Below are 24,398 nucleotides of genomic sequence, written 5' to 3'. Positions count from 1 at the left end.
TTTGAAAGAAAATAGAAAGCTTGTTGCCTGGTAGAGCTCAGCTGGGACCTGTTACCTCTGAGTGATTAGGAGAACATGCTTTGTGCCCACTCTTCTCAGTCAGGGAGCACTTTTCTCCTTTGGGGAAAAAAAAAAGAAAAAAAAAGATGGGACAAAACTATTGTTACTGACCAGCATTTTTCAATCAGGTCATCTCATCCCTTTTTAAAAATCCAAAGAATATTGCAGCTGCTGCCAGTTGTTCTTCTTGAAGGGCTTTTGAATGGCATTTCATTAAAGGAAGAAAAAAAGAGATTGTATCGAGGGATACAATAATTCTTGCAAGAGATGGGAGATCGTGGAAATACATTAGCTTTTTTTATTTTTCAGCTGTAATTGTCACCTTACCAGGTCTCTTAACTTGGGAATTTTTGTCTTCTACTAGTTGTTTTTTTTCCAGTTTTCAGTTGTTTTTCTACATATTTTTTTCAATGCCAACCTTTTTTTTTTTTCTTTTTTTTTTTTTTTCTGTCTCTGTCTTTAAAGAATGAAATTAAATTATTTAATCTGAAGGCAATTTATTTAATATGGAATTAAATTGTAATTTATCTAATAAGTATTTTCTCATCATTGTATATTTGTCTATTAATTGTGGAAAATAAAACCAGAGGTGAAGTGATTTCTGGAATCATGGGAGGCATCAGTATCTTTAATATAGACTTTGACATTTAGGGATTCTTTTCTTCCAGTTTTGAGTCATGCTTTGGGTATAAATAGCAGTATTTTTGTAGTATGTATGACCAAATAATCCATTTTTTTAGTTCATTGACCTGCCTGACACAGCCATACTTGTCCTGTCTGACTCTTCCAGTGAAAATAGGAATACTGAGGTCAGGGTAGGCTTCCCCACATGGCTTTGCCCCTGTTGGTTAATTTAATTTACTTTGTGTGTGCTGTTTATGAGCACAGTCAGTCCCCTCACCGAGCACCGCTGTCTTTGTGTCACCACGCAGGAATTTATGGGAGCTGCTTTACCCTGGAAGCTGGTAGCGAGTTCCTTGAATTTCTCAGAAACATTTTCAAGAACAACCATAAATTTTCCATCTGCAGAAGACAGAACATGCATCAGACACCCACCCTGTAACAAATGGCACCATCTGAAAATGTGAAGTTACGATTGTCGTATTTAAACTGCGCAGTTCTGTGCCGAGCTGGGAGATGCACAGGTGGGATGGATATGGATGTGTGTGTGCTGCATCTCAGGATATTCATGGGAAGTGGTGGCATGTTGCTCTGAAAGCTCCTTTAAGTCATCCTCCTGCTCCACTGCAGTGGCTGATGGAGGTTGGAACAGGCTACAGAGACCTGGGAGAAGCACAGGAGCCATCCTGGGGCTTCCTCTGTCAGACACTTAGTCTGGTACAATAAAGACAAAACATTTGCATACTCCCTATTTTCCAAACAATCTCCCTTCCCCGGGCTGTCCCCATGTGCCTGGTGCTGCCCAGACCCATGACCTCCCCTGTGCTGCCTTCTGGGTGTTTGAAATCTGCTCTGAGTCCATCAGGCTGCCTCAATTGTGGAGCAGCAGCCGCCAAAGAGCAACTCGACGCAGCGGTATCAGCCTCATTAGCAGCAATAATGGGCTCTTAGTGCACTCTTGATTCTCCTATGATTTTAATGGCACAGCTTTCCCCACAGGTTTTTTTTGTATGGAGAAAGCATGAAGTCAGAGAACTTTTGTCGCCAGTAAAATATGGAGGGGTTGCAAATACACATTTCTTATTCTCGAGGTGTCATTCTCTTTGTTCCGAGGAGAGCACCATTGTCAATAAAAAAAAAAAAAAAAAGGTGTTTGATGAGAGATTTTCATTAGAAAACCGAATTTGAGATATTCAGGTCAGGAAGAGCACACTGTGATAGTCAGCATTCAGTTTGAACTTCTGAATGTTGGAAGGGTTTTTGGAGGTGCTGCTTGAAAGAAAGTAAATCTCTGATCTTGGATGGTTTCTCAATTTATTAAAACCCTGAATGCACTAATAAAGGCACTTCAGAGAACATGACACATTGTAAAAAGTTAGGAAAAGTAATATGGGTCCCTTAGAAGTTCTCCATACGAATTTTTGGAAATAGTTTTGGATGTAGTTGTATTTTTCTTATAGCTGAGCCTGGTAGGCAGCCGGGGGCTGCAGAACAATTTGACTTCTTACTGGTTGACACATTGCTGGATTTTGCTGGTATGATTTTAATTGGGAGTCTTGTAACCAGTCCTTTCATCCAAGTATAATCCCAGTTTTGTTCTCATTTGTATTGGAATAAAGACCTGGGTTTGCTTTTAAAAGGTGGAGTGTGAATTTTGGCAAATTTCTGCTTTATACTGTACCCCATTCTTACAAGGAAATCGACTTTCCTTTTTATTTTTTTCCTTACTCCTAGTAGCTGAGATTACTATGATGATTATCAATTTTTTAACTATTTTAGAGTGAATCCCAGAGGTCAACCAAGTTCTCCTTCCTTATAGCTGGGTGGATCAGAATAGTGCAGTCACAGGTGGTAGCAGCAATGCAGTGTAGATGCATTAGGAGCAGTAGATGCAATAGTAAAGTAAATGTAATTCTTTACCATCTATTTCTATGCCTGTGCAGCTACCATGACACTTGCTGTGCTTTTTAAAGACAAAAATTGCTCTGCCAAGAGGAAAGAGCTGTAGGATATGTGCCTTTTCAGTAAAATAATGTGGGAGCCCAAACCTTACATGTCTTTCCAGGAACCTGATGAAGGGAAAGTGGTAGACTTCTCCTGTATTCATTTTGGGACAGAGGATAACTAAACACATCACACCCCCAGGTCTGTAAAACACATGAACTGTGCAATCTGACCTCAGAGGGAGCAGACATGGTTTTAATATCATAGCATTTCAGCAGAGTAAAACATACATCCACTTGCACAATCAGTGGGATGTTTCCCCTTGTCTCTGCAGTGCTTGCATCCCCTCAGAACAATCTGTTCATGTTGTTTGCAGACCAACCATGTCAGAACTTGATCATTGTTAGTTTTATTTATCAGAATCAAGATGATATGCATTAATCCTACTTGATTCTTAGATTGTGAATTTGTTTTTTTTTTTTTTTTTTCCCCAAAGGTAGCCTGTATTAACTGCTCTAAACTTACATCAGTGAAGAACAAAAAGCCTGCTAAGTTATGTGGGGATTTTTTTAATGTTGTCTCTTTGTTTTTAATAAATGTTTCCATTATAGCAAAAAAGAAAAAAAAAAAAAAAAAAAACCAAAACGCAAACCTACAACACTTTGATTGAGGGGGATATCTAGTAGGATCTACTTTTGTTTGAATAATGGAGCAAACTGTGTTTGAAGTAAAGCTAAAATTTATATTTCTTGACTATTTTTTCAAGCTCTTAAAAATATATAGTTTTCTTTCCTTAGTTGCACTAAAAGCTATTAAAAAACTGTATTTCTCTCTCTGCAAAAAGGGTAGGAGGTGGGATATGCTCATGCTATCTAATTTACACAATTCGTTTTTTATTAATTTAACCATTCAGAGTTGTTTTTCCCCTCGTATTTTATCATAATGGTTGTGTATGTGAAATGAGTTGAAGCTTTGCAGTAAAACTGTAGAAATATTTCTTACACCAGCAGCTAATATCCTGCAGCTCATCTGCATCCCATACCTGAATCACCTACTGCAGTGACAAGTAGAGCAAGTGAAAGTGAAATAAAATATAAAATAAAAGAAGCTGCTTGCTGCAGTTGAAAATATGATCTAAAATTAGCATCACTTCTAGGTCCCACAACAGCTTTTATGTCACCTGAATAATAATAAGCATTTTCTTCATAAATATTCCATAGGACTTTATTGGTAGACAGATATTATTCCTCAAAATCTGAATCAGGACTGGGGCCTCAGCTCTGCTGAGAAGGACATGACATAACCAATAAGTGGTCACTGTAGAGAAAAGTAGGTTTTTGGGAAATGCTGCAATAAAAATCATATGATGGTGTTGATGCTTTCAAAAAGTGAACACACTGCTGAAAATCTTTGCACAAATAACTGTTCTAACATCTGTTCATTATTTGTTTCTTTTGAAGCGGTGTGGGGAATGGTTTTATTTTTGGTTTTTTTATAATTTTTAGTTGTTGTTGCTTCAAGAGCAGCTTTCTTTGCCTTGTAAATTTACAAAACAGTCACTTGCTCTTTGGCTTACAGATTCCTTTTTCTGGCTCAAACCCACTGTTCTGTAGATATATTCACATTCATATAACAGGGTTTTTCAGGCAAATCCTGTGCACAACTGCATATAACAAAAATAAGCTCCAAACCTAAAAACTTCCTGTAAAATAGGAAAAGGAATATCAACTAGGAAAAGGAAAATGTGTGAAATACATGTGCAATAGCACTATAAAGATGACTTATATACTCCTGAGCCTCTTGCTGCAACTTGTGACATCTTTTATAGAAGTGTCACCTTTAGGAGGCTATTTTTGGCAATGATGTTTCAGCATGGGATTGTAAGGGTAAGAGTGGGTATTGGATATATCCTCCAGAGATCACCTTCACACTGCCTCAAATATTTCTAGGTGTATGAAAAAAGTGAGCAGTATAACTTGCTGAAGAGCCCTGCACACTTGTTTTATTCTTTCTCATAAAACCAGATTCAGTAAAAACTTGGCCTGAATTTGCTATAATTTTCAACAGGATTCAAAGCCATTACTTTCTCTGGATAAACAGCAGTTAGTACAAATCTTAAATGTACATGTAGGGAAATATTCAGGCTCTGTACCATTTGTCACTTGCAGAACAGCTAAAGCAGCAGAGAGGCACAGCCTGTGCTAGGGAAAAACCCTTTATACCTAACTAGTCTGGAATTAGCCAACTGTCACTTTCCTGAGCCAGGAGTAGGTGGAAGAGGAGTCAGTGATAAAACTTGACTGACTCTTAGTTTTTCTTCTTTCTTCAAAGAGTGAGAAGCTGTTCCACGTTTCAGGAGCCGCGGGTTCCGGCGGGCTCGCAGCGCTCGCGCCGTTCAAGGGAGCTCTGCAGACTCTGCTAGCACAGCCTTTGACGTTTCCATGGCTTGTGGAGAAGTCAGTCATTACAGACAGGCTGCTAAATTATGGAGGCAATTTTTATCTGCCAGTTCTTCGCTGCTATTGCTTCCTATAAGCTTCAAGAATATTTGAGGGGAAAAGTATTGGCGTACTTGGTTGGCTGAGTGACTCCCTGAGTTACTTACAGCCTTTCATTCCCAGGCTGTTCACAGATTTCTTATGTTGGCCTGGACCTTTTTTGGCCACTCCAGCAGGTAGGCTGATCTCCAGCTCATTTTACAGCCAGTTCTAGGAGAAAAGAAACCTTATTTTGCCATTCCTCACACAAAATCCATTCTGAAGATTCCGTACGGAGCTCTGCTTCTGTCTTTGCAGTGTTCTCTGTGCACAGCCTCCAGTCATGGAGCAGATGAAAAATGGAGAGACAGAGAGAATGTTTTAAAAGGGGATGCAAATACTGTGACTTTCTGCTTTACTGCTTCCCTGGTACATTCCCTGTCAGAATTTACCTTAGTAAATAACTCTATAACTCTATATTTAGAAGGGAAAGTATTTTAGCAAGACACAAGACTCAGCACAACAAAGTCTATTTAAATGCAGCATAATTGAAATGTCAACATAGCAATGAAATGCCTCAAGGTGTTTCTTTGGTGAAGGCTGGATATGACAGAGAATAGATGGTTGAATACTGTGGTGCAGAAAAAGCCTTTTTGTACTCAAGTGCAGTCTCACACTCACCTTATGGAATGCTTGCAAATGCTTGGCTGCCTCTGTGGTCCCTGCTCCTGCCTTTTCCCAGGGAACCTGACAGTTCAGAGAAGGTTTTGGGCTCAGAGAAGGGAAGAGCTGCTGGTGCTGTGGAACAGGGAGTGTTTCCTGCAGAGGCTCCCAGCCTTAGCCTGGAGCTCATGCCCCACATGGCAGGACAGGCCTTGTCTGTCTGTCCTTGTCTGTCCCTGCTCAGAGTGCCCAAGCACTGTGGGGATGTGTTGGGAATCTTGTTTCTCCCAGGGTGAGGGTTGATTCTCCATTCAGATTCTGCTAGAGTGACTTGAAAGAAGACAGCACCATCCTACATGAGCTGCTCTCCTCCCCTCTCTCCCCCCATGAAGAGCAGAAAATACAGAGTACCATTAAAATGTTTTTTTTTTTCATCTTCCAGATTTTTAAAAATTAAGCAGTGACTGTGTGTTAGTCTTTTCTCAGGCAAGTCCTCTGCTTGGTTACCCATAAATCATGCCCCTTGAAGCAAGCTGCTTTGCTGACCTCCCCATGGAAGTGAAACCTCCATGGTGAAAGGGAATCCTAAGCAGAAGTGTCCCCCCAGGCTCCAGCTGGTGCTGCTAGGATGGGCCATGGCACAGGGCCCAGTGTGGTTATAGCTGTACCAAGTGTCACCTGTGTGTGCCCAGGCAGCACTCTGGCTCCAGGGTTCAGCCTGCCTGTGTGACACATCTTTTCTTAGCAGTTGATAGACAGAGAAGACCAATACATGCAACTCTCGCTTTATGAGGCACGACAGGTTTTTTTGAGAGGTTAAGCTCAGTTTGATCTTCATCAGCAAACTGTGATTTCAGAAGGAAAATGAACTTGACAACTTTTTCATCAACCTGAATGTTGATGTGTGTCTTCGGTTAATGCCTAAAGTCAATATTTGTTAAGTCTGATTGATAAAAATATGTGCCTTTCATCAAGGTCAAATTAATTTAAGGAAATTTGCTTTTGCTTACCATGCTGCTTTGACACAGAATCCCTTGTCAGACTTTGCAAAAAACTATGCAAGCATTTTCTCATTTAAATTATGATTATCTTCACTATGAACTTCCCTGAGAACACCACCTCATTTGAATGTGTCTTTTTTTAAAGGATGCTGCAGATTGGATTCCAATTCAGACAGGTGATAAATTACCTGCCTTGACCTAATTCATTAACTTTAATGGTATTTGAAGTCTTTATTTTATTCAAGATCCTCCAATAGACTTGTCTTGTAGACATCTTTATAATAATGTCCATTCATCAGCCACTTAAAGGACATCACTTGAAACTGGATGTGACTGTGAGGATGCAGATTTTTTTCTGGGTTGTGTTCTGGCTTAGCATTCCCTGGATGTTACAGGCTACATCAGGCTCACTTTGCATGAGCCAGTGAGGCTTGGGAAGGAGTTCTGGAGCTGTGTGTTAAATATGTATGGCTGGATTTATGTAAATTCAAAATTCACCTCATTAAAGTTGAAACTGGTGCTTTCACAGGGTACAACCACACCATATGTTGTACCACAGATCTGGAGTTTCCCTGTGGGGTACAGAGGAGGGCTAAGTAATGGCATCACTTTGGAACATCCCTTAGGGGATGGGTTTCTGGGACAGAGATGGAGGATTTTCTACAAATATTTTAAGTATAACTTCAAGTTGCACTATTACAAATTCAAAAGCCTTGCTATGCCACAATGAAGGTGATTCTGGAAAGAAGAAAGCAATTCTCTGTGGGTGTGTGCCTAATGCAGGTTCCTCTTGTGATCTACTGAATTCTCTTAAAATGTGGGTCTCTTATCAGGTGACTTCCATTGTATTCTTCTGAAAATTGATCAGTTCAGGAAAGGGAAACATGACAGAGCTGAAAAAGGATTTAGCACCGAAACTGGCATAGCAAACCAAAATTTTTTTTTTTTTTTTTTGCCATCCACAGAACCAATTTTCTGTCTCATTTTAAAAGAAATGCATGTGCAATCACTCCTAACTACACTACACTAAAGAAATCAGCAAAGCTGCTTGTGAACTGACATTTAACCACTGAATGCTACTGGATTTGTCCTTCTTCTGAGTCTGAGGAGAGATGTGTGGAAGGACTGTGAAAAAGCTGTGGGAAGAAATGGGAGTTGCTGTCTCCTCATCACTCTAAGATACCACTGGCAGATATACACAGAAAAAAACCAAACAAAACCAAAACAAAACCCCAAAACAAAAAACCTGATTAAATTCATGAAAACTGTGTCATTTGCAAAGCTTCAGATGATGGCAGGATGGAACCATTTGGTGGTAACCTGCCCTGAGGGGATGTGGTCCCACAGCTGCCAGAGGAGTAGGTGTGCCTGGAGTTCACTCAGAGCAGGCATTAAAGAGTGAAACAAAATATATAAATCAGATTTGATGCATCTTGAATAGTTTCAATTAATTCTACAGGTGTAGTCAGGTAACAGTGAAGAGTTTTCAATATTGAATTTTGTAATCTGACTTTTCCTACAACCTCATCAACAGAAACAAGAAAGGAAAAATGCTGCAAAATAACAATTTTGCGTTCTGAGACCTTTCCTCTTTTAAATGTGGTAGTGGAATTGTTTTTCACAGTTCTGTGAAGAATGCTGTGCATTTTTCTTTTAGTTGGATATGCCCTGTCTTTTAGAGGCAGTTGAAAGAAAACCCTTTTGTTTCTGGTTTCCTTTATTCTGTATGCTGGCTGAGAGCAGTGAAAAAGTTTGGGTGAAGTAGAAAATGCTGCATTTTGGAGAATAATTGAATGTATTCAGAATGGAGAATGTTTGATGGAGGGAGGGACAATGAGGAGAATGGAGCAAAATTAAAAACTTGAGGGATATCAAAAAGACTTGTCCAAACAAGGAAGAAAAAAAAAAAAAAAATAGAGTACAGCTTTTATATTTACGTTGTTCAAAAAAGTGACGGTGAGGTGTACACATTTAAATTTTGCTGTTGCTAAGAATGCTTTCCCAATTTAATGTTTTCTTCATGAAGAATGTAATTATCCTGCAACCATCCTAATTCATTCCTTCCTTAACTGCCTCTTTATTTTCACAGTAATCATCTATTCAGATTTTTTGCTTTACAGAGTCAGTAAATAAATAAATAATATCTTCAAATGTTTTAAAATTTTTTAAATTTTTTTTCTCATCTATTCCAATTTCATCTTTAACTTTGTGTATCCTTAAGCTTTTGCTGGTAACAGGAAATAGCATGAAGATAATTAAGCCCTAGGTTTGTTCCAGTGATGTTTCATAAATGTATTTGAATGTGTCTCTTCACACATAAGGACATAGCTATCAAAACCATGCAAGCAGTACCATTTTCCAGGCACAAGCCCAGTAGCAATAATACAAAATATTGTAGACAAGATGTTTGCAGCCTGTTTTTAGTTTAGTATCATTTTTTGGGGAAGAAAATGGTGATTTTCTAACTGTGCATTTCTTGTAATCGCTTTCCAACTCCCAGTGGGATCAAATTTTCTAGAGATGCTGAGAGTACTTGTCTCAGTGGGGAAAAAGTCTCTTTGTAGTCTGAGCATCCTCTGAGAAGTTCTGCTTCCAAGTCAAGCAAAAGAGAACATCTAATCCCAACTAAAGATGTTCCACAGCTGGAAAAGTCTTCCTGCATTCAGGGAGCTCTTCCAGGGGAAGTTTTGTGTTATTTAGTGATAAAAGCTGCTCTGGAATTCTCTGGCTGCATGGCCAGGAACTCACCAACACACAGCTGTGATTCAGGAGGGAGCTTTGCTTCTTGTTCTTTGATCTGGTCAAGACTGCACAAGAGAAAATCAAAATGAGGCATTTTGTCCAATTTCAAAACCATTTGAAAGGGTAAAATGCAACTCTTTTTGAAAGTTCTTCAAATGGCACACAAAGTTTATAGCATGCTGAAAGCAGCCTCCTGTAAGAAGCTTTTACAGAGGAGTAAGGGAATATTTTCTACATTTTTCCAAGCAGTAAGATCTTTTTCTTTCAATGTTAATACTAGTTAGGAGAACCCTGTAACTTAGGTCCTTTAACTATCTATTGCAAAAGATGTATTCTGTATTTAATAAATATAATATAATGAAAATATATACATAATTAAAGGTATTTTTACAATATTTTGTCTGAAAAAATTGTTGCAAAATAGTGTTTTAGAAATTTCAACTGCAAATCTAGATTTTACTTATATAAAATAGGGAGATAACAGTATTGGAGTAATCTTAATGGTACACTGTTATACTGAATAATTTCATTTCCAAATCGTCCTAATCTTACAAAAATTCAGTCTCAGATGTAAAAAAATAGCTACAAATAAAATCTAAGGTGATGCATTTGTTGATTAATTCCATAATTTGGATGTAGGTGGCTTTGCTTAATGAACTCTACATGGGTAGAGCTTAATAGTTATTTAAGGAAGAAAGAATGAGGTTCTCTCCCAAACCTGGCATGAGCCAAGAGCAACTGGAGTTACATCCATCTCCTGAGTTTCTAGTTGAAGAAATTGTGAAAAGCTACACTATGCTAGTGTATGTGCTGTACTTTATGAAGACAATATCTCAAAATAATGTTTGAGAGAAGCAGTGATCTGCACCAAAACTATATTTATTGTCTTAAGCAGCCAGCCCTTGGCACAGTTGGACCGTTCTCTGAAATAATCAGAAGATTTAGGAAAATATTCTGTTAAAATAAAATACATATATAGAAACCGATTTTTTTTTCTCCCTCTCCTTTTCCTTTTTTTTTCCTTGAGAAGACAGGGAGGAGCCAGGTTAACTTTTTATGTGCCAGAATGAAGTAGCTGAATTTTGAAGTAACACATGAAGCCCCTGTGTAAATACCTTGGCAATTCCATATTGATTCTCAGGAGCTGGAAATAGGGATGATCTTTGTGGTGCCCTTCAACCTCCAAAGCACATCAGCTGAGTCATTTTCAGTGTTATCCTTTGCAGCTGTGCCTCCAATAATCTCAGGCTCTGGAATGCTAAAATTGGTTCTGAGAATCATGATGTTTTATTAACTTTTTTGTCAGCCTTTTCTGTTTGTGGCCCAGAAAATGAAGCAAGGTGCAGAATACAGGGATTACTTTTATTTATGTTATGGCCACTAATAAAATGTGTAAATGACATGTCCTCTGAAAAACTGCATTTTTCATTTCCTTTACATGCAAAGGTACATGCAGCTACATAAAAATATAACTGTACTTGATCATAAAAGCTACAGGTGGCTGAAATGATTCATCACTGGAGTTTTCTGTTCACCAGTTCTTTGATTTATAGGATGGGAAAAGGAAAGAGTTTTATTTTGGGCTCTAGAGACTTGAAATGCTTTGAAAAAAAAAAAAAAAATCTGAAACAACAGCTGGAGAATTTGCAGTGAAAAAAAATATTGAATTACAAAATATTCAGTAAAATTGAAGTTTCCTGTATACATTATGTGTGGCTATGGCAATAACATGCAGGGGCTATAAGAATGCCCTGGGTAGGTCTCTGATTGCAGTTGAATGAAGAATCAAATCAATCACACATTGCCAAAGTCTAAGGGCTCATTAGTGGGGTAAAATATGAGAAATGAAATGAGGTCATGGGGAAATGGCAGTAAATGTTGCCATAGTCTGCAGTGGTGCTGCTGCTGATCATGTTTTCAGCTGGTGCTCTGAGTTTGGTGCTTCCAGAAAGGTTATTGCTGAGCAATCCCAGCTGGATGCCAGGTGAGATGACACTGAAACACCAAACATGAAATTGTGTGTGTTCTCCCAAACACTGGGACAGCAGGTTTGAGTCACAGTGATTTCCTAGGCTTTGGAATTTGATAGTTCCCATTTCCTGGCTCCTCTGGATGTGTGCATTTCACAGAATCACAGAATGACTGGGTTGGAAGAGACCTTCAAGATCACCGAGTCCAACCCATGCCTAACACCTCAACTAGAGCATTGCACCCAGTGCCACAATCTGTCTTTTCTTAAACACATCCAGAGATGGTGATTCTACCACCTCCCTGGGCAGATCATTCCAGTACTTTATCACTCTTTCAATGAAAAACCTCTTCCTAAATCCAGCTTACATTTCCTTTGGCTCAGCTTAAGGCTGTGTCCTCTGGTTCTGTCAGTGCTGCCTGGAGAAAGAGACCAACCCCACCTGAGCACAGCCACCTTTCAGGGAGTTGTAGAGAGTGATCAGGTCACCCCTGAGTCTCCTTTTCTCCAGATTAAAAAACCCCAGCTCCCTCAGCTGTTCCTCACAGGGTTTGTGCTCCAAGCCCCTCACCAGCTTTGTTCCTTCTCTTCGCGCTCGAGCATCTCAACGTCCTCCCTGAACTGAGGGACAGAACTGGGCACAGCACTCAAGGTGTGGCCTCAGCAGGGCTGAGTCCAGGGGAGGAATGACCTCCCTGCTCCTGCTGCCACATCATTCCTGATCCAGGCACACCAACATCTCACACATGAGATGTGACACCATGAGTGAAAAATGCTCAGGAAAGCACCGCCAACCTTGGGAACTTGCAATTGTGAATTATTCCTGGGACCAGCAGCAGTACACAACTTAAAGTTGAATTTGTCATGAATTGTTCACTTCCAATGGGATAAACACGCTCCAAAAGTCAACTTGAATCCCACCCTGCTTGCTGAAAGGAAAAATACAAATGTTCAGCCTCTTTAACTGTCTGAACACCTGCTTGTGAGGGAGTGTATCACTTATCATAGCCCCTGCTGCAGTCCAGGAGTACATATGTCTGTCTCCTTGGAATAAAAACAGCCAACAATTGAATAAGAATTTTATTTCTCCAATAATTTTTCCTTACTACCAGTTTTTAATTTAGCTTCTCACCTAAAGTCCTTTCTGCTATCCTTCACTGGGTTCAGTTTGCACATAAACAAGGTTCACTTACTGAATCACATGTTTGCTTCTCTGGAAGCTGCTGCTATTTTTGTAATTGATTCCAAGTCCTTGGCTGAGTTTCCAGGAAGGCTCTGCCTCATGAGCCTGAGGTTTCTGCTTGGCAATTTTTTGAGGATTTTATCTGTCAAGTGTGGTTGTGTTCACGAAGAGAAGCAATTTCTGAGGTACTACTTCCATGAAGAGGCATGAAATTGGGTGTTGGGAAAAGCTATTTTAGGTGCCTTTTGTGATTTCAGAATGATTTAATTATGTTTTTCCACATAACTACAAACTGAGCAAAGTAAATAAAGATGCCAACTTTTTTTTTTTCCTCCGTTTTCCTTCACTCCCCTCCCCCTCAAGTATCAGTAAAAGAAAATTAATAATCTTTTGGACTCTCTGCTATGTTTTAAAAGTACCACACCTTTTCTAGCTCTGTTGCACTAATATCTACAACGCTAGATGAGACAACAGAACAAAGATAGTCCAATTACCTCAACATTACCTAGACTTCCAGAGCAGCCCCTGAGAGGCTTCCTAACATCCCACCATGTCTTGCTCTGCTCCTGCCAGCAAATTGCTGCTCTGGTGTCCAAGCATTCCTCAGGCACTGAACTGAACTTTTAACGTGTGCACTACTGTCAGGCTTCATATTTCATTAGACACTTAAAGATTATTATCTGGACCTCAATGAACCTCAATGGTATTCAATACCATGAAAATTGGTGTATTGAATGGTATTGAAAATGCCTAAAATTATAAATAGGTTTACATAAGCTTCAATAAATGTGTATTCTTCTCACAGCTATTTTTTTTAAATTTATATTTTGTATCCAGGTTAAACAACAGATAAATTACTCTCTTCAGTCATGAAATCATTTACCCAGTTTGTTATTTCCCATGTGAGCTTTTCTTTAGCTTATGCTTGTGTATGGCAGCCAAGGTATAATAAAGAAGCAAAAGGTCAGGATAATGAGCCATTTCCATGGGTGAAACCAATATTTCTCTACATGCCTCCTACCTGCTGATCTCATCTTTTAAAGTGTTGTGTGATGCTATGGTTGAAGAACACCACATAAAACAAATTGTTTTGAAGCTGAGCCAAATATTGTAGGTCAAGATTCAGGCAGGCAGAGATTTCAATAGTACATCATTGAAAAATAAATTTATCCACGAACTGGGTAGGGAGATGCTGTTCAGTTCAATATTTTGGAGATGGCTATACTCAAGTCTGAAAGGAAGTGCTGAATGTTCTGGAAGATTTTATTTCCTTATATAATCTTTGTTTTATTCTTGCAACACTCCTTCTTCTCTCTGACTTTGATATGTTAGAAATGACAGCAAGGGAAAAAAAAAAATCTGTCTTTCCTAAGTAATATCTTATTACTTAGGATCAGCCTGAACTTACTCAGCAAGACGTGCCCATTTTCACTGAACAATAATCACAGCCAGACACTTCTGGTTGTGTGCAGACTGTCAAGCAGATTAAACAAGATATGTAATTTTCCTGTAATCATAAAATAGACAAACACGTTGTAATGTCTATTTAAAATAACAAATTAAGTTGTTCAGCGACTGATTGCCAACACAGAGACAGTGATGTGGGGAGAGACACACCAGAGGCTTGAGATGCATCAGGTGAATTTGGGAAGTACAGTCCATGTGCCACCATGCTGGCCTTGAGCTGCTCTTTTCCAAGTAAAACTTCCTGCATCTCTTGTTGCTACAGGCCAAGGTTTTTCCTGCTGATGGGGCTGTGTCTTGTTTTTTTTTTTTTTTTTTTTTTTTTTGGGGGTTTTTTGGGGGGGTTTTTGTTTTTTGTTTTTTTTTTTTTTTGTTTGTTTGTTTTTGTTAGGGTTGGGATTACATGTGTGAGACAATATTTTTTTGTTTGGACTTACATGTTTATTAATTTTATTAATTTTTGTTTGTATTTTATTTTTACAAACCTTGAGTTTTACAGTATTCTAAGCTACCTGTACTTTTCCCTATATAAGGCCCTTTAAGGGCTGTCTAATTAAGAAATCACATTTAAATTATTTTTATTTTTTACTTAATAACTAACCATTTGTGGCTTTCAATGCTAACATTTTTATCTATTTACACAATAATACCTAGACTCATAAAGAAGAAGGTGAAGAAGGACAAACTTTTGCCTTAATACTTTTGTTTTACTTTTTATATATTACTATGTTTTAAAACTTTAAATTTTAAGTTTTTCACCATGTGATATTAGATAATTCTATTTAAATTACACACCTATGAGCTTAGTTTTATTATTTAATTTTGGAAGTCTTCTCCACAGCTTCTGGTCAAAAGCAGTGTTTTCTTGGGGGTCAGTGCTTCTCAGTGCAGAAAGTCTAAATTTCTCAGTTTCTAGAGTTCCAATATGGCTGAGCTCTGACACAGTGTATTTTTATTAAATAAATTATAACTAACATGACAAAAATCTGGTGTTTGAGCTCTACATGACAGCACTGTCCTCACAGCAGTTGTTTAGGAGGGGGCCATAGGACTGCCCAGTTGTTTCTGGAGCCTCAGGGATGCTCACACATCACAGCCCATCAGCCTTTCCCCCACAGGATGCACCAGTTGCTGCATCAAGTGTTCTCAGGTTGAATCAATACTGCTGGGAAAAAAGCTCAGTTGCCTGATGATTATAATAATGAAAAAGGGTAGAAATACAGCAGTCTGTTAATTCATTTTATCCAGTAACTATTTTATGGAAAATTTAGGAGCAGTCTGGTACCCAGGACAAAGCACCATCCTCAAACATTTCTCTCCCTCTGTCTTAAAAATATTATTTTAACTCTCCAGCCTTAGGAAGAGGTTCTGTCCTCAGGAGTTTGAGCACATGGAATTACCTATCAATAGTTCTAACTTAAACATCTCAGCTGTGTGAAGTAAAAGTTATGCCCAGGACTTAGAATTGGCTTTAGCTTGCTGTCAGACTCAGGATGCAAAGTTTTAACTTGTGTTTCTGGGGTCTGATTGCCCTGTCTGTGAATTGTGTTGCCTGATGGATCTTGGGGCAGGACAGCTGGGGCTGGCTACAGACTTGAACTGCAAATTGCTGAGTCTTTAGCATAACACAGTTTATTGATGGTTTACTCTAGGAGCTAATAAAAAACAGCATTTTTAAATTTGACTCCTGGTGCTTCTCTGCTGAATTTGACAGAGGTCACCCATAGCTGGGCTGTAAGGTCACGATCTCTGTTTTCCATGTCTCTTTTTCTGTGCTGCATCTACCATAACAGAATTATGGGCTGAGGTATCTGACAAAGTTCATTACAGTTCTGTCTTTCTTTTATGGTAAGATATTAAAAACTAATAACATGATCAACAAATGTAAGATAAAAACAGTCCAGCAGTTGAATTCTATCAATCAAGCCACCCTTTTCTGCCAGAGAAGCAATCCATGGAGCTTTACATTGTGTTTCTAGCATCAACAATAACAAACAAACAAAAAACTTAGGGTAGATTACAACAAAGTCTAATTTGTGAAAGGGTTGTTCTTCAAAAACTCAAAACATAAACCAGAAAAGAAAAATAAAGCTTGCAGCATATGTGTGATAAGAATAGTCTAGACATCAGCGTATGAATATTGAATGACAAAAACTGAATAAAACAGAGATAAGATCAAGTAAATTTATGAAACACAAAGGTGTCGAAAAGAATCTGAATATTTAAGAGGAAAAAGAATTCATGGAGTTAAATTAGAAAAGTAGTCCAGTAAAAAGCTCCTGTAAGTTTTCCTTTGGGTATATTTCAGACACAAGGAAGAAAAAGGATTAATCTTAGTTCCATAATGAAAACTTGTGTTTTAGCATCAGATAGTATGTAGCTTCAGGAACATAGTGAAGGAACCTCCTGGATCATGTGAATGGTTTCTGGTATTTCAGGGCACTTTCCATATGCTGTTTTTTCTTGGTCTATCATGATCCATGTCAAAAGCAAGCACTTATTTTCTGTCCCTGCTGTTCCCACTCAAAAAGGAGTTTCAGAACCTGATTATGGTAATAGCTACGAACCTGCTCATTTTCAGCCAGAATTTATTAATGGGCAATTTGTACTCATTTGTACTTCTGCCAATAGCCCTTTAGTTTAAATTGTCTCTTTCCCCGCTGTTGATCCTCTGATATATTCATAGACAGCAGTCATAATTCCTCTTCATTTTCATCCCCTGGCACCAATCAAGGCTGAGATCTGCAGTCTCCCCTCAGATTGCAACTCTCCATTCCCCTGCTAATCCCTCAGACTGTGATTCCTTAAAGCTGAGTTTATTCTCTGTGTGTCCATGGGGGTGTGCACAGCTGCCAGCAGCTGCCTCCTAGAAGGAAAGCACTCAGGAGCATCCTGGGGCTTGGCACCAACACTTTCTCTGTGAGAAACACTTCTCCCTGTGCTCTCAGTGATGCATTTCCCTTTTTCCCAGGCAACATTGCACTGTAGCTGCTGGTCACTCTCTGATGAACTATGTGACAAGGATCTTTTGTTGTTTCAAATTGGGAAGTTCTTAACTGACAACAGAAGCTCTTTTATCCCCCTGGTGTATTGTCTGGCACTTTCAACATGTAAACTTCAGCCAGTTTCTTTTATTTCCACCAGCTCTGCATTTTTTATGTTTATCAACATTACATAATCAGTAAATTTTAATTCACAGAGTACTGAAAGGTTGTCAGTACTCCAGTATATATTGTCATTGCAAAAAGAGCAGGACAGGATTTATAAGTTACAGAAGTACATAACTGGGAACCCACTGCAGCCAAAAGGTTTGGTTATCATGCAGAAGGTTCAGAAATAATGGCAGCTAAATACATTTTGCTGTTTGTGACTCAAGTCTGCTTTCATATGGTGATACAGAATCACAGAAAGGTTTGGGCTGGAAGAGACCTTGAAGATCATCTCATTCCAGCCCACACCACCCTGCCAAGGCCTGGGACACCTTCCACCTGATGAGGTTGCTCAGGGCCCCATCCAAACTGGCCTTGGTGTTTTTCCTGTCAGGAAAGACAAAGATAACAGGTATATTGGCAAATCTGTCCTGCTTTTATTGACAATCCCCAATAGCCCCCAAATAAATAAATTCAGCATTAAGAAACTGCAAGCTGAACTGCTTTTCCTTTTTATAGAAACAGCCAAAACATCTGAACACGAGAACTTGGTGTGAACCCTTTGTGAACCTCATGTCAGATGAGGAGGAACTGACAAAAAGGATAGTCAGATCAATTGCTTAAACCTTTAATTAAAAAGCCATTCAAGAGAAGTTGGTTCCTTCTATCATTCATCTTGAATGAACTATGATAAGCAGTGTGTGTTTCATTGAACACAGAAGGAATAAATGAAGGCAGGATTTTATTACAGCGAATTCCTGCGGGAGCAGTTTGTCCAGGAAGCTCAGAGGGCTCCTCTGAGTCATTGTCACAGGTGGATCACTTTAGGGGAGATGAGATCAGCAGCAGCTCTGCCTGGCTGGCTGCTCTCCTGTGGGACCAGATGCCTGGGAGTTAGAGCAGCATGAAAGTCAGGAAGAATAAGATTGGCACGGGTGTCTTTGAGGAGGGAGGGTGGCTTTTGTGGCAGACCTGGATCACAACTTCAGGGAGTTCATGGAGATGTAGGGAAGTAAAAAATGCTGCACTTCACGTCTCCTGTGGAAGAAAGAAAACACTGAACAAAATGACCTGAATCAGAGCTGGATGAATTGTCACTACTCCCCGGGCTTGGGGAAAGTAGATCATCCTAAAGACATCCACAGCTGCTCCTGCTACCCCATATTTCTGCAAATCTCACGGCTTGCTCTGGGTCTGCCAGAAAGCTGTAAAGCTCTCTCCTGTTGTTTCCTTCAGTGCAGCTCCTTCCTTTAAATCTTGCAGCAGAAATACCAGGCTTTGACAAATTCAGAGGTTTCTGTAGCTGTGATGAAAGTGGAAAGCTCAGTGATGCTCATTCTTCACTGCCTGTGTACTTTGTAAACCAGTTCTCGCTGAGAAAGGGAGATCAAAGTGGGTGCAGAATTTGAGAAAAGACAAGAAATGACAGTCCCTGGCTTTTATCTCTTTAAATGTCCTATCTGGAGCATTAAAAATATCAGTGTTCTGCTTCATGATTTTTCTTTGCCTCCTCACTTCCCGAGAAACCTGTTACAAATCTAACCAAGCCTTAAATGTATACACTGTCTTCCATAGCTTGTCCTTCAATATTTCAAACATTGCCAGAGGCAGTCAAACTCTGTTTTCTTCCAAAGGTTTTCAGGACCTGTATTGCAACTATTACAAACTAGCTAGTAAAGTAGAAAATGCATCTGCTATTTTACTGTTTAATGTTTTATTTATTGAAGGCATTGGGCAAAGGCCTTAAATCCCCTAACTCTGGGTCAGTCCTGAAGTGATCAGGCAGTTGGACTAAATGATCTTGTAGGTCCCTTTCAAACAAAACATTCTTACTCAATCTATTCTATTTTATTCTATTCTAATTTGTTATATTCTATCTATTCCTACCCTCAATTGTTATTGTATTTTTTGCTTTTTCATTTAGGGGTTCCCCCACCACGGTTAGCAGAATAGCAACAGACCAAAAAATTCTGGGGCCAGAAAGTGTCTGTCAGAATAAGAAAACAAAATATATTTGAAATGATCTGATGAATAATTTAGGGGAGGAGGGGAAAACATCATTTTGTTGTCAGAAACATAGTCAGATGCCAACTACCAGTGGTTCTTTAATGGCTTTGTATGGAAAATGCAACTATTTTGCTGTTGAGCCACTCATATGATACTGCAATAACTTACAACAGTTTTTGTGAAAAAAAAAAAAAAAAGAAAGAAGATAGATTGTTTTTTTTAATTTTGCCCAAATGGACCAATTTATAAATTGCCAATTTATTGTCACTATTCTCCAGTTTTCCTGGCTGTGTGCAGGTCTGTTCTGGTTCAGGCTGCTGCCTGTCTGCATCCGTTAAGGAAAGAGTGCAAACAAACCAAGTCCTGTTTGTGAGTCAAATAGTTCCCATGCACTAGGAGCTCCAGGCTGTGTAGCATCAGACAAATATTGGAGGAAGAAAATTATAGGTGGTAGAGGATGGTTGATCCATGTTTACTTAGAAAATGAGATGTGTGTGTTGATTTTGTTCAGACAGACATATTAAATCAACAGGTGCCACCTGTCATGCAGAAGGATTTTTGGGTACCTTTAGGGGAGTTCTCCAGTTTACCCTCTATATGGGATTTGTTTCTGGAAAGGTGTAGCAGATTTAAGAACTGGACTAGGCACAGGAAATGAACACAGCCAGCTGCAGCCAAAAAATGTATTATCTTCCTGTGCACAGGGGCCCAAAGGGCAGAGAAATATACCAGGAACCACTGGGAAATGGGCAGAGTTACTGTGTGGTTATCAACCTCTGGGCAGTCTGCAGACTGTGTGGCACAGAGTTCTAGGGAATGCCCTGAGAAAATTGTGTGAAAGCACTTTCTTTTTAGAATAGTTGCATTAGAAAAAGTAGCAACTTGGTGTGCCAGCCACATCCACTTTCCTCCCAAAATTTCAGCTTTATTTTGACAGCAACAGTTGCTCCAGAATGGAAGCTCCAGGGCTCAGATGCTGATAGAGACCCTTCTTCATATTCATGTTCATTCTGCTCCCAAGTAGAACTCAATGAATAATGATCAGACGGATTAAAACTCTTCACATATTCGGATACAGATTTCTCTTTTTTCCTTAGGTCATACCCAGTTACTTAAAGCCAGGCCTGTGGCAGAAATTTCTCTGTCCATTTGCAGGTTATTTTCTGATCCATCTGCATAGTTTTGAAAAATATCCTCAGAGCACCTCCTCAAGCTGGGTTTCTCAATTTTATTTTTTTTTTTTCATTTTACTGGAGGGAAAAAAGTGTGGTTCATTAAAACCGTGTTTCTTTGATCCTCAAAATTATTGGTACACAGCACAGAGCTTGAGGCTGGGAAGGCTTGAAATGGTTTTTGTTTGGTTTTGTGCTGTTTCATGCTGGAAAACATTGCAGTCTGTATTTCTACAAGATTTCTTCAGTTTGTTTGCATCTTGCCTTGTGCTGATGGTGTGTATTTGAGCAGGTTCTATGAAAGATGTCTGCAGTAATGACATATATAATGTCCACAGGTTTATCCAGCTTTACATATCCACCATTAAATTATTGAGGTAGAATGTATCCCCATTGCTTGGTGTGAAGGTTTTGTGTGCATCATTAAATCAAAACAAGCTTAAGAAGTTAGAAAATCAATTGGTATGAGGAATAATAAAGACGTAGATTTTTAAACATTTCTCATAAACTCAGTTTTTATAATTGTTACCACCTCAGGATTGTTTTTATTTTGGTTTGTTTTTTTCCCAATAATTGCTATGTCTAATCTGCAAAAAATGAAAGTTTAAGCAAAGCAACAGTGCACCTCAATAATAAACTTGTGAACAACTCTCTAAAAATAAAATGTTGATTTCTAATGTATAACTTGCTGACATGCAGTTTTCATAACAAGCTCTTTACAGGGTGTGTGTGTGTGTGATATATTTCCAGCTAATGCAAATCGTGGCTTTTCCTTCCTGAGACATGCACTTAAATATATTTCAGTGCTCCTTAAAGTTTGTGCTTTAGGAAAAGCACGAATATTTAGTAACATCTTGCTCTGTTCCCGTTGCCAGAGCTGCTCCCCAAGTGCCAGCAGATGAATTGCCAGTACAAATGTGCCATCACCAGGAACAGCAGCCAGTGTTACTGCAGGGACGGGTATGAAACAAGCAGTGACGGGAGAAGCTGCACAGGTGAGCAGGAAATTCAGTGTGACACTAACACCAGCAGCCTGATGGTTCCCTGCTGGCTCTCAGGGCAGGGAGCTGCTGCACAGCCAGGACAGCACCATCTCCTCCTCACCCTTCTCCCAAGGCATGGGTCAGGGACAGATGTGGGTTTTTGGGCAGGGGATGGGAAAGAGCTCCCCTCAAATGAGAGCCAGGACCTCCCTCCTGACTCTCCATTGCTCCTGTGCCCCAGCAGCAGCTCTCCTGAAGTTTCTGAAGGATCAGCTGGACTGCAGGAGTTCTGGAGCTACTCAGCTGTGTGAGCTGCTCTCTCCACTCCTCCCCACCAGGAGAGCCTTTAAAACTTGTGCTGTCTCACCTCACGGCCATGAAGTCACACCTAGATTAGAATTTGATAAATGAACCCTCTCAAGGTCATGCAACTTAGCTGGGAATGTTGTTTTGGAGTAATTAATTGTAGACTGAAACTGTAGACTTAAATTGTAGACTGTGCTCTTCCATTTTTGAAATATATGGCTTCTTCATTCTCTCTCCAGGTGTTTGTTTCTTGCTTTATTTTTTCTCTATTAATGATCATATTGGAGTTCTATGGCCCTATGGATGTTCTCACTACCAATCATTCCTCTCTCCAACTCAAAGTACTAAGCCAGATTCTTCATAAATATAATTTATTATAAGTTCTTTCTCTCTATGGTTGTCTTGTTTCATGATTAAAAACATATCTCAGGAAATAATTTAAACAGCATTTTTTTTTAAATGTCAATTTATTACTTAAACCCTCAACCACTGTTAAAGAGCATATCTTGATTTTATGGTATTATCCTTGTACACCCTAGTAGAGAAAAATGTTCTTAATATTTATAAGAGGAGTATATAGTTTTTGATGTTGGATGGTGGTTTAATGGAGAGGTGGTGACAGCTCATTTAAGGAACTGTAAGACATTGCCAGCATAAATAGGTTGAGAAGGGTAATCAATTACTTCCTCTCCTGAAATGCTGCTCCATTCATCAGCCCTGATAACTAGAGATCTCCAATATTAACAAGGACCTAAACATCTCCCTAACATGATGTAGGCATTGGAGACTACTTGAAATAATGAAAGTTTTATCTTTCAAAATTAAGAGCTATTGAACTTGAAAACTGCCACCCTTCTTTCTGGGTATTTGAATGATTTCAACAGCCCTGATAAATTCATGCTTTGAGAAAGGGAAAACATCAAGCTTCCCACCAAAATGAGTCATGACTTAACCATCTCTCTTAGAATTTTCAATTTTATCGATTTCTTTTCTTTTTTTTTTACCAATCTCTAAACTAGATCTTGTTAATGTCCTTTTAGATGTGAATGAATGTGACACATATGGAAGTTGTAGCCAGACATGTGTAAATACAGATGGGTCCTACACCTGCAGCTGTGTGGAGGGTTATGTGCTTCAGCCTGATAACAAGTCCTGCAAGGCCAAAACCAGTAAGTTCTAACATCTTTTTAGCTTCTTGAAAACATATTGTGCCTCAATCCTAGAGGATTCATATGAAAAGACAGAGATAAATGCAGGTGAGATGAACTTTCCTTCACTCTACTACAAAGAGTTGCACAACAAGCTTAGAAAAAACTTTTCACTTATTAAGACAATACTCCAAGGGAAATATCAAAAGTTATTATCTGGATATTATTAATTAAAGCAAAATACTCAATTCAGCCAAGATTAGAAGAGTCCCCAGTTTCCCTGTTCATAAATAAATCAAAGATTTTCCTCACACAAACAAAAAAAGCTGTTTACTCTGGGAAGACAATGGAGACAGGGGAAATGATCATGAGGTAATTGTACCCTTAGGATGAAAAAAAGACATGAGATTGCTTTGTCCTTGCATTATCCCAAGAGGTGAATTTCCTGATATACATATTCACATGAGACATTTTGTTGCTTAGTTCATGTTTTCATTACTTATAGTGGATTGGGTATTTGAGGAAATTAGTCAATTGTGCTTAATGAGGCAATATAGTACACAGTGTTTTCCTATTCAGCATAATGAATTAACAATGCTTTTTTATTAAAAACCAAAAAAGGTTCCTTAAGGAATTATTCAACATCTACAATGCTGAAGCATATGCAGCTGAGTATGAAGTCATGTTTATTGTATTTAATTTTAAGCCTTCCTTTTTGTAACTATTTTGCCATCAGAAAATGCAAAGGTCTAGTGATGGTTTTAAGCATTACTAAATGTGTCCTGCCTTGACCACCACTAGGAGTTAAAGAGAATTTTCTTGCTTATACTGTTTTTTCTTGATCCATACATGGGATTTTTTTTTTTTTCTTTCAAATCCACAGTGAAGTCTTGTGATATAAGAAAGCCCATGCAAAATAAAAATAATTTCTCATTCTTCTTTCTCCACTACATGAAAATCAGTAATGCAATTCTAGATCAGGAAATCCTCATGGTGCCAGTACTGGGCTTGAGAAGACCCTTTTAGTTTCCCTTTTTGTACACAGAAAACAGGGCAACAACTGAGCACTGTAGTTAGCTGTTGGCATCAAGATGAAACAAATCACATTAATAAGGAACTTCTCTGTATTTTTTACTACTTTATCATGTTTATTTGACAGAAGTTTTCACTTTTTTGGTATTTTCAGAAAGGAATCACTACTCACTAATCAAAGAAATCCCTGTAGGATAATACAAACCAGGGTCATGGTGCTGCACAGAAATGAGTGTTGCCCATTACTTTGGATTTTTTGGAAAAAAAAAGTAGCTTTGGATCAGAAGAACAAAATCCAAGAAAAAAATAATAAAATCAGGTGTCAAAGGGAAAAAGAGACCCAGCATTTAGAAACCTATCAATTTTTGTCCTTGAAGAATCTCAAGCAAATAAGGATGGAAAAAGAGCAACCTCTCTGCTTTGCCTACATTTGGCAAAAGTAATTGTCAAACAGATGAAGAACATGAGCTGAGGAAC

At 38.8% G+C, this 24,398-nt stretch overlaps 1 protein-coding gene across 1 annotated transcript in view; it reads left to right on the top strand.

Annotated features, from left to right (window-relative positions):
* The window catches only part of LRP1B (LDL receptor related protein 1B), a 608,586-nt gene that overhangs the window by 305,896 nt on the left and 278,292 nt on the right, over window positions 1–24,398 (top strand). The window contains exons 4-5 of the mRNA XM_079310839.1: window positions 21,328–21,447; window positions 22,782–22,910. Coding sequence (XP_079166965.1) covers window positions 21,328–21,447; window positions 22,782–22,910 — 249 coding nt within the window. The remainder of the gene's footprint in view (window positions 1–21,327; window positions 21,448–22,781; window positions 22,911–24,398) is intronic.

The sequence above is a fragment of the Erithacus rubecula genome (genome assembly GCF_903797595.1).
Source record: "Erithacus rubecula genome assembly, chromosome: 8".
Classification (NCBI taxonomy): Eukaryota; Metazoa; Chordata; class Aves; order Passeriformes; family Muscicapidae; genus Erithacus; species Erithacus rubecula.
The sequence above is the reverse complement of the archived record's forward strand: the minus strand, read 5'-3'. Positions and strand labels throughout refer to the sequence as shown.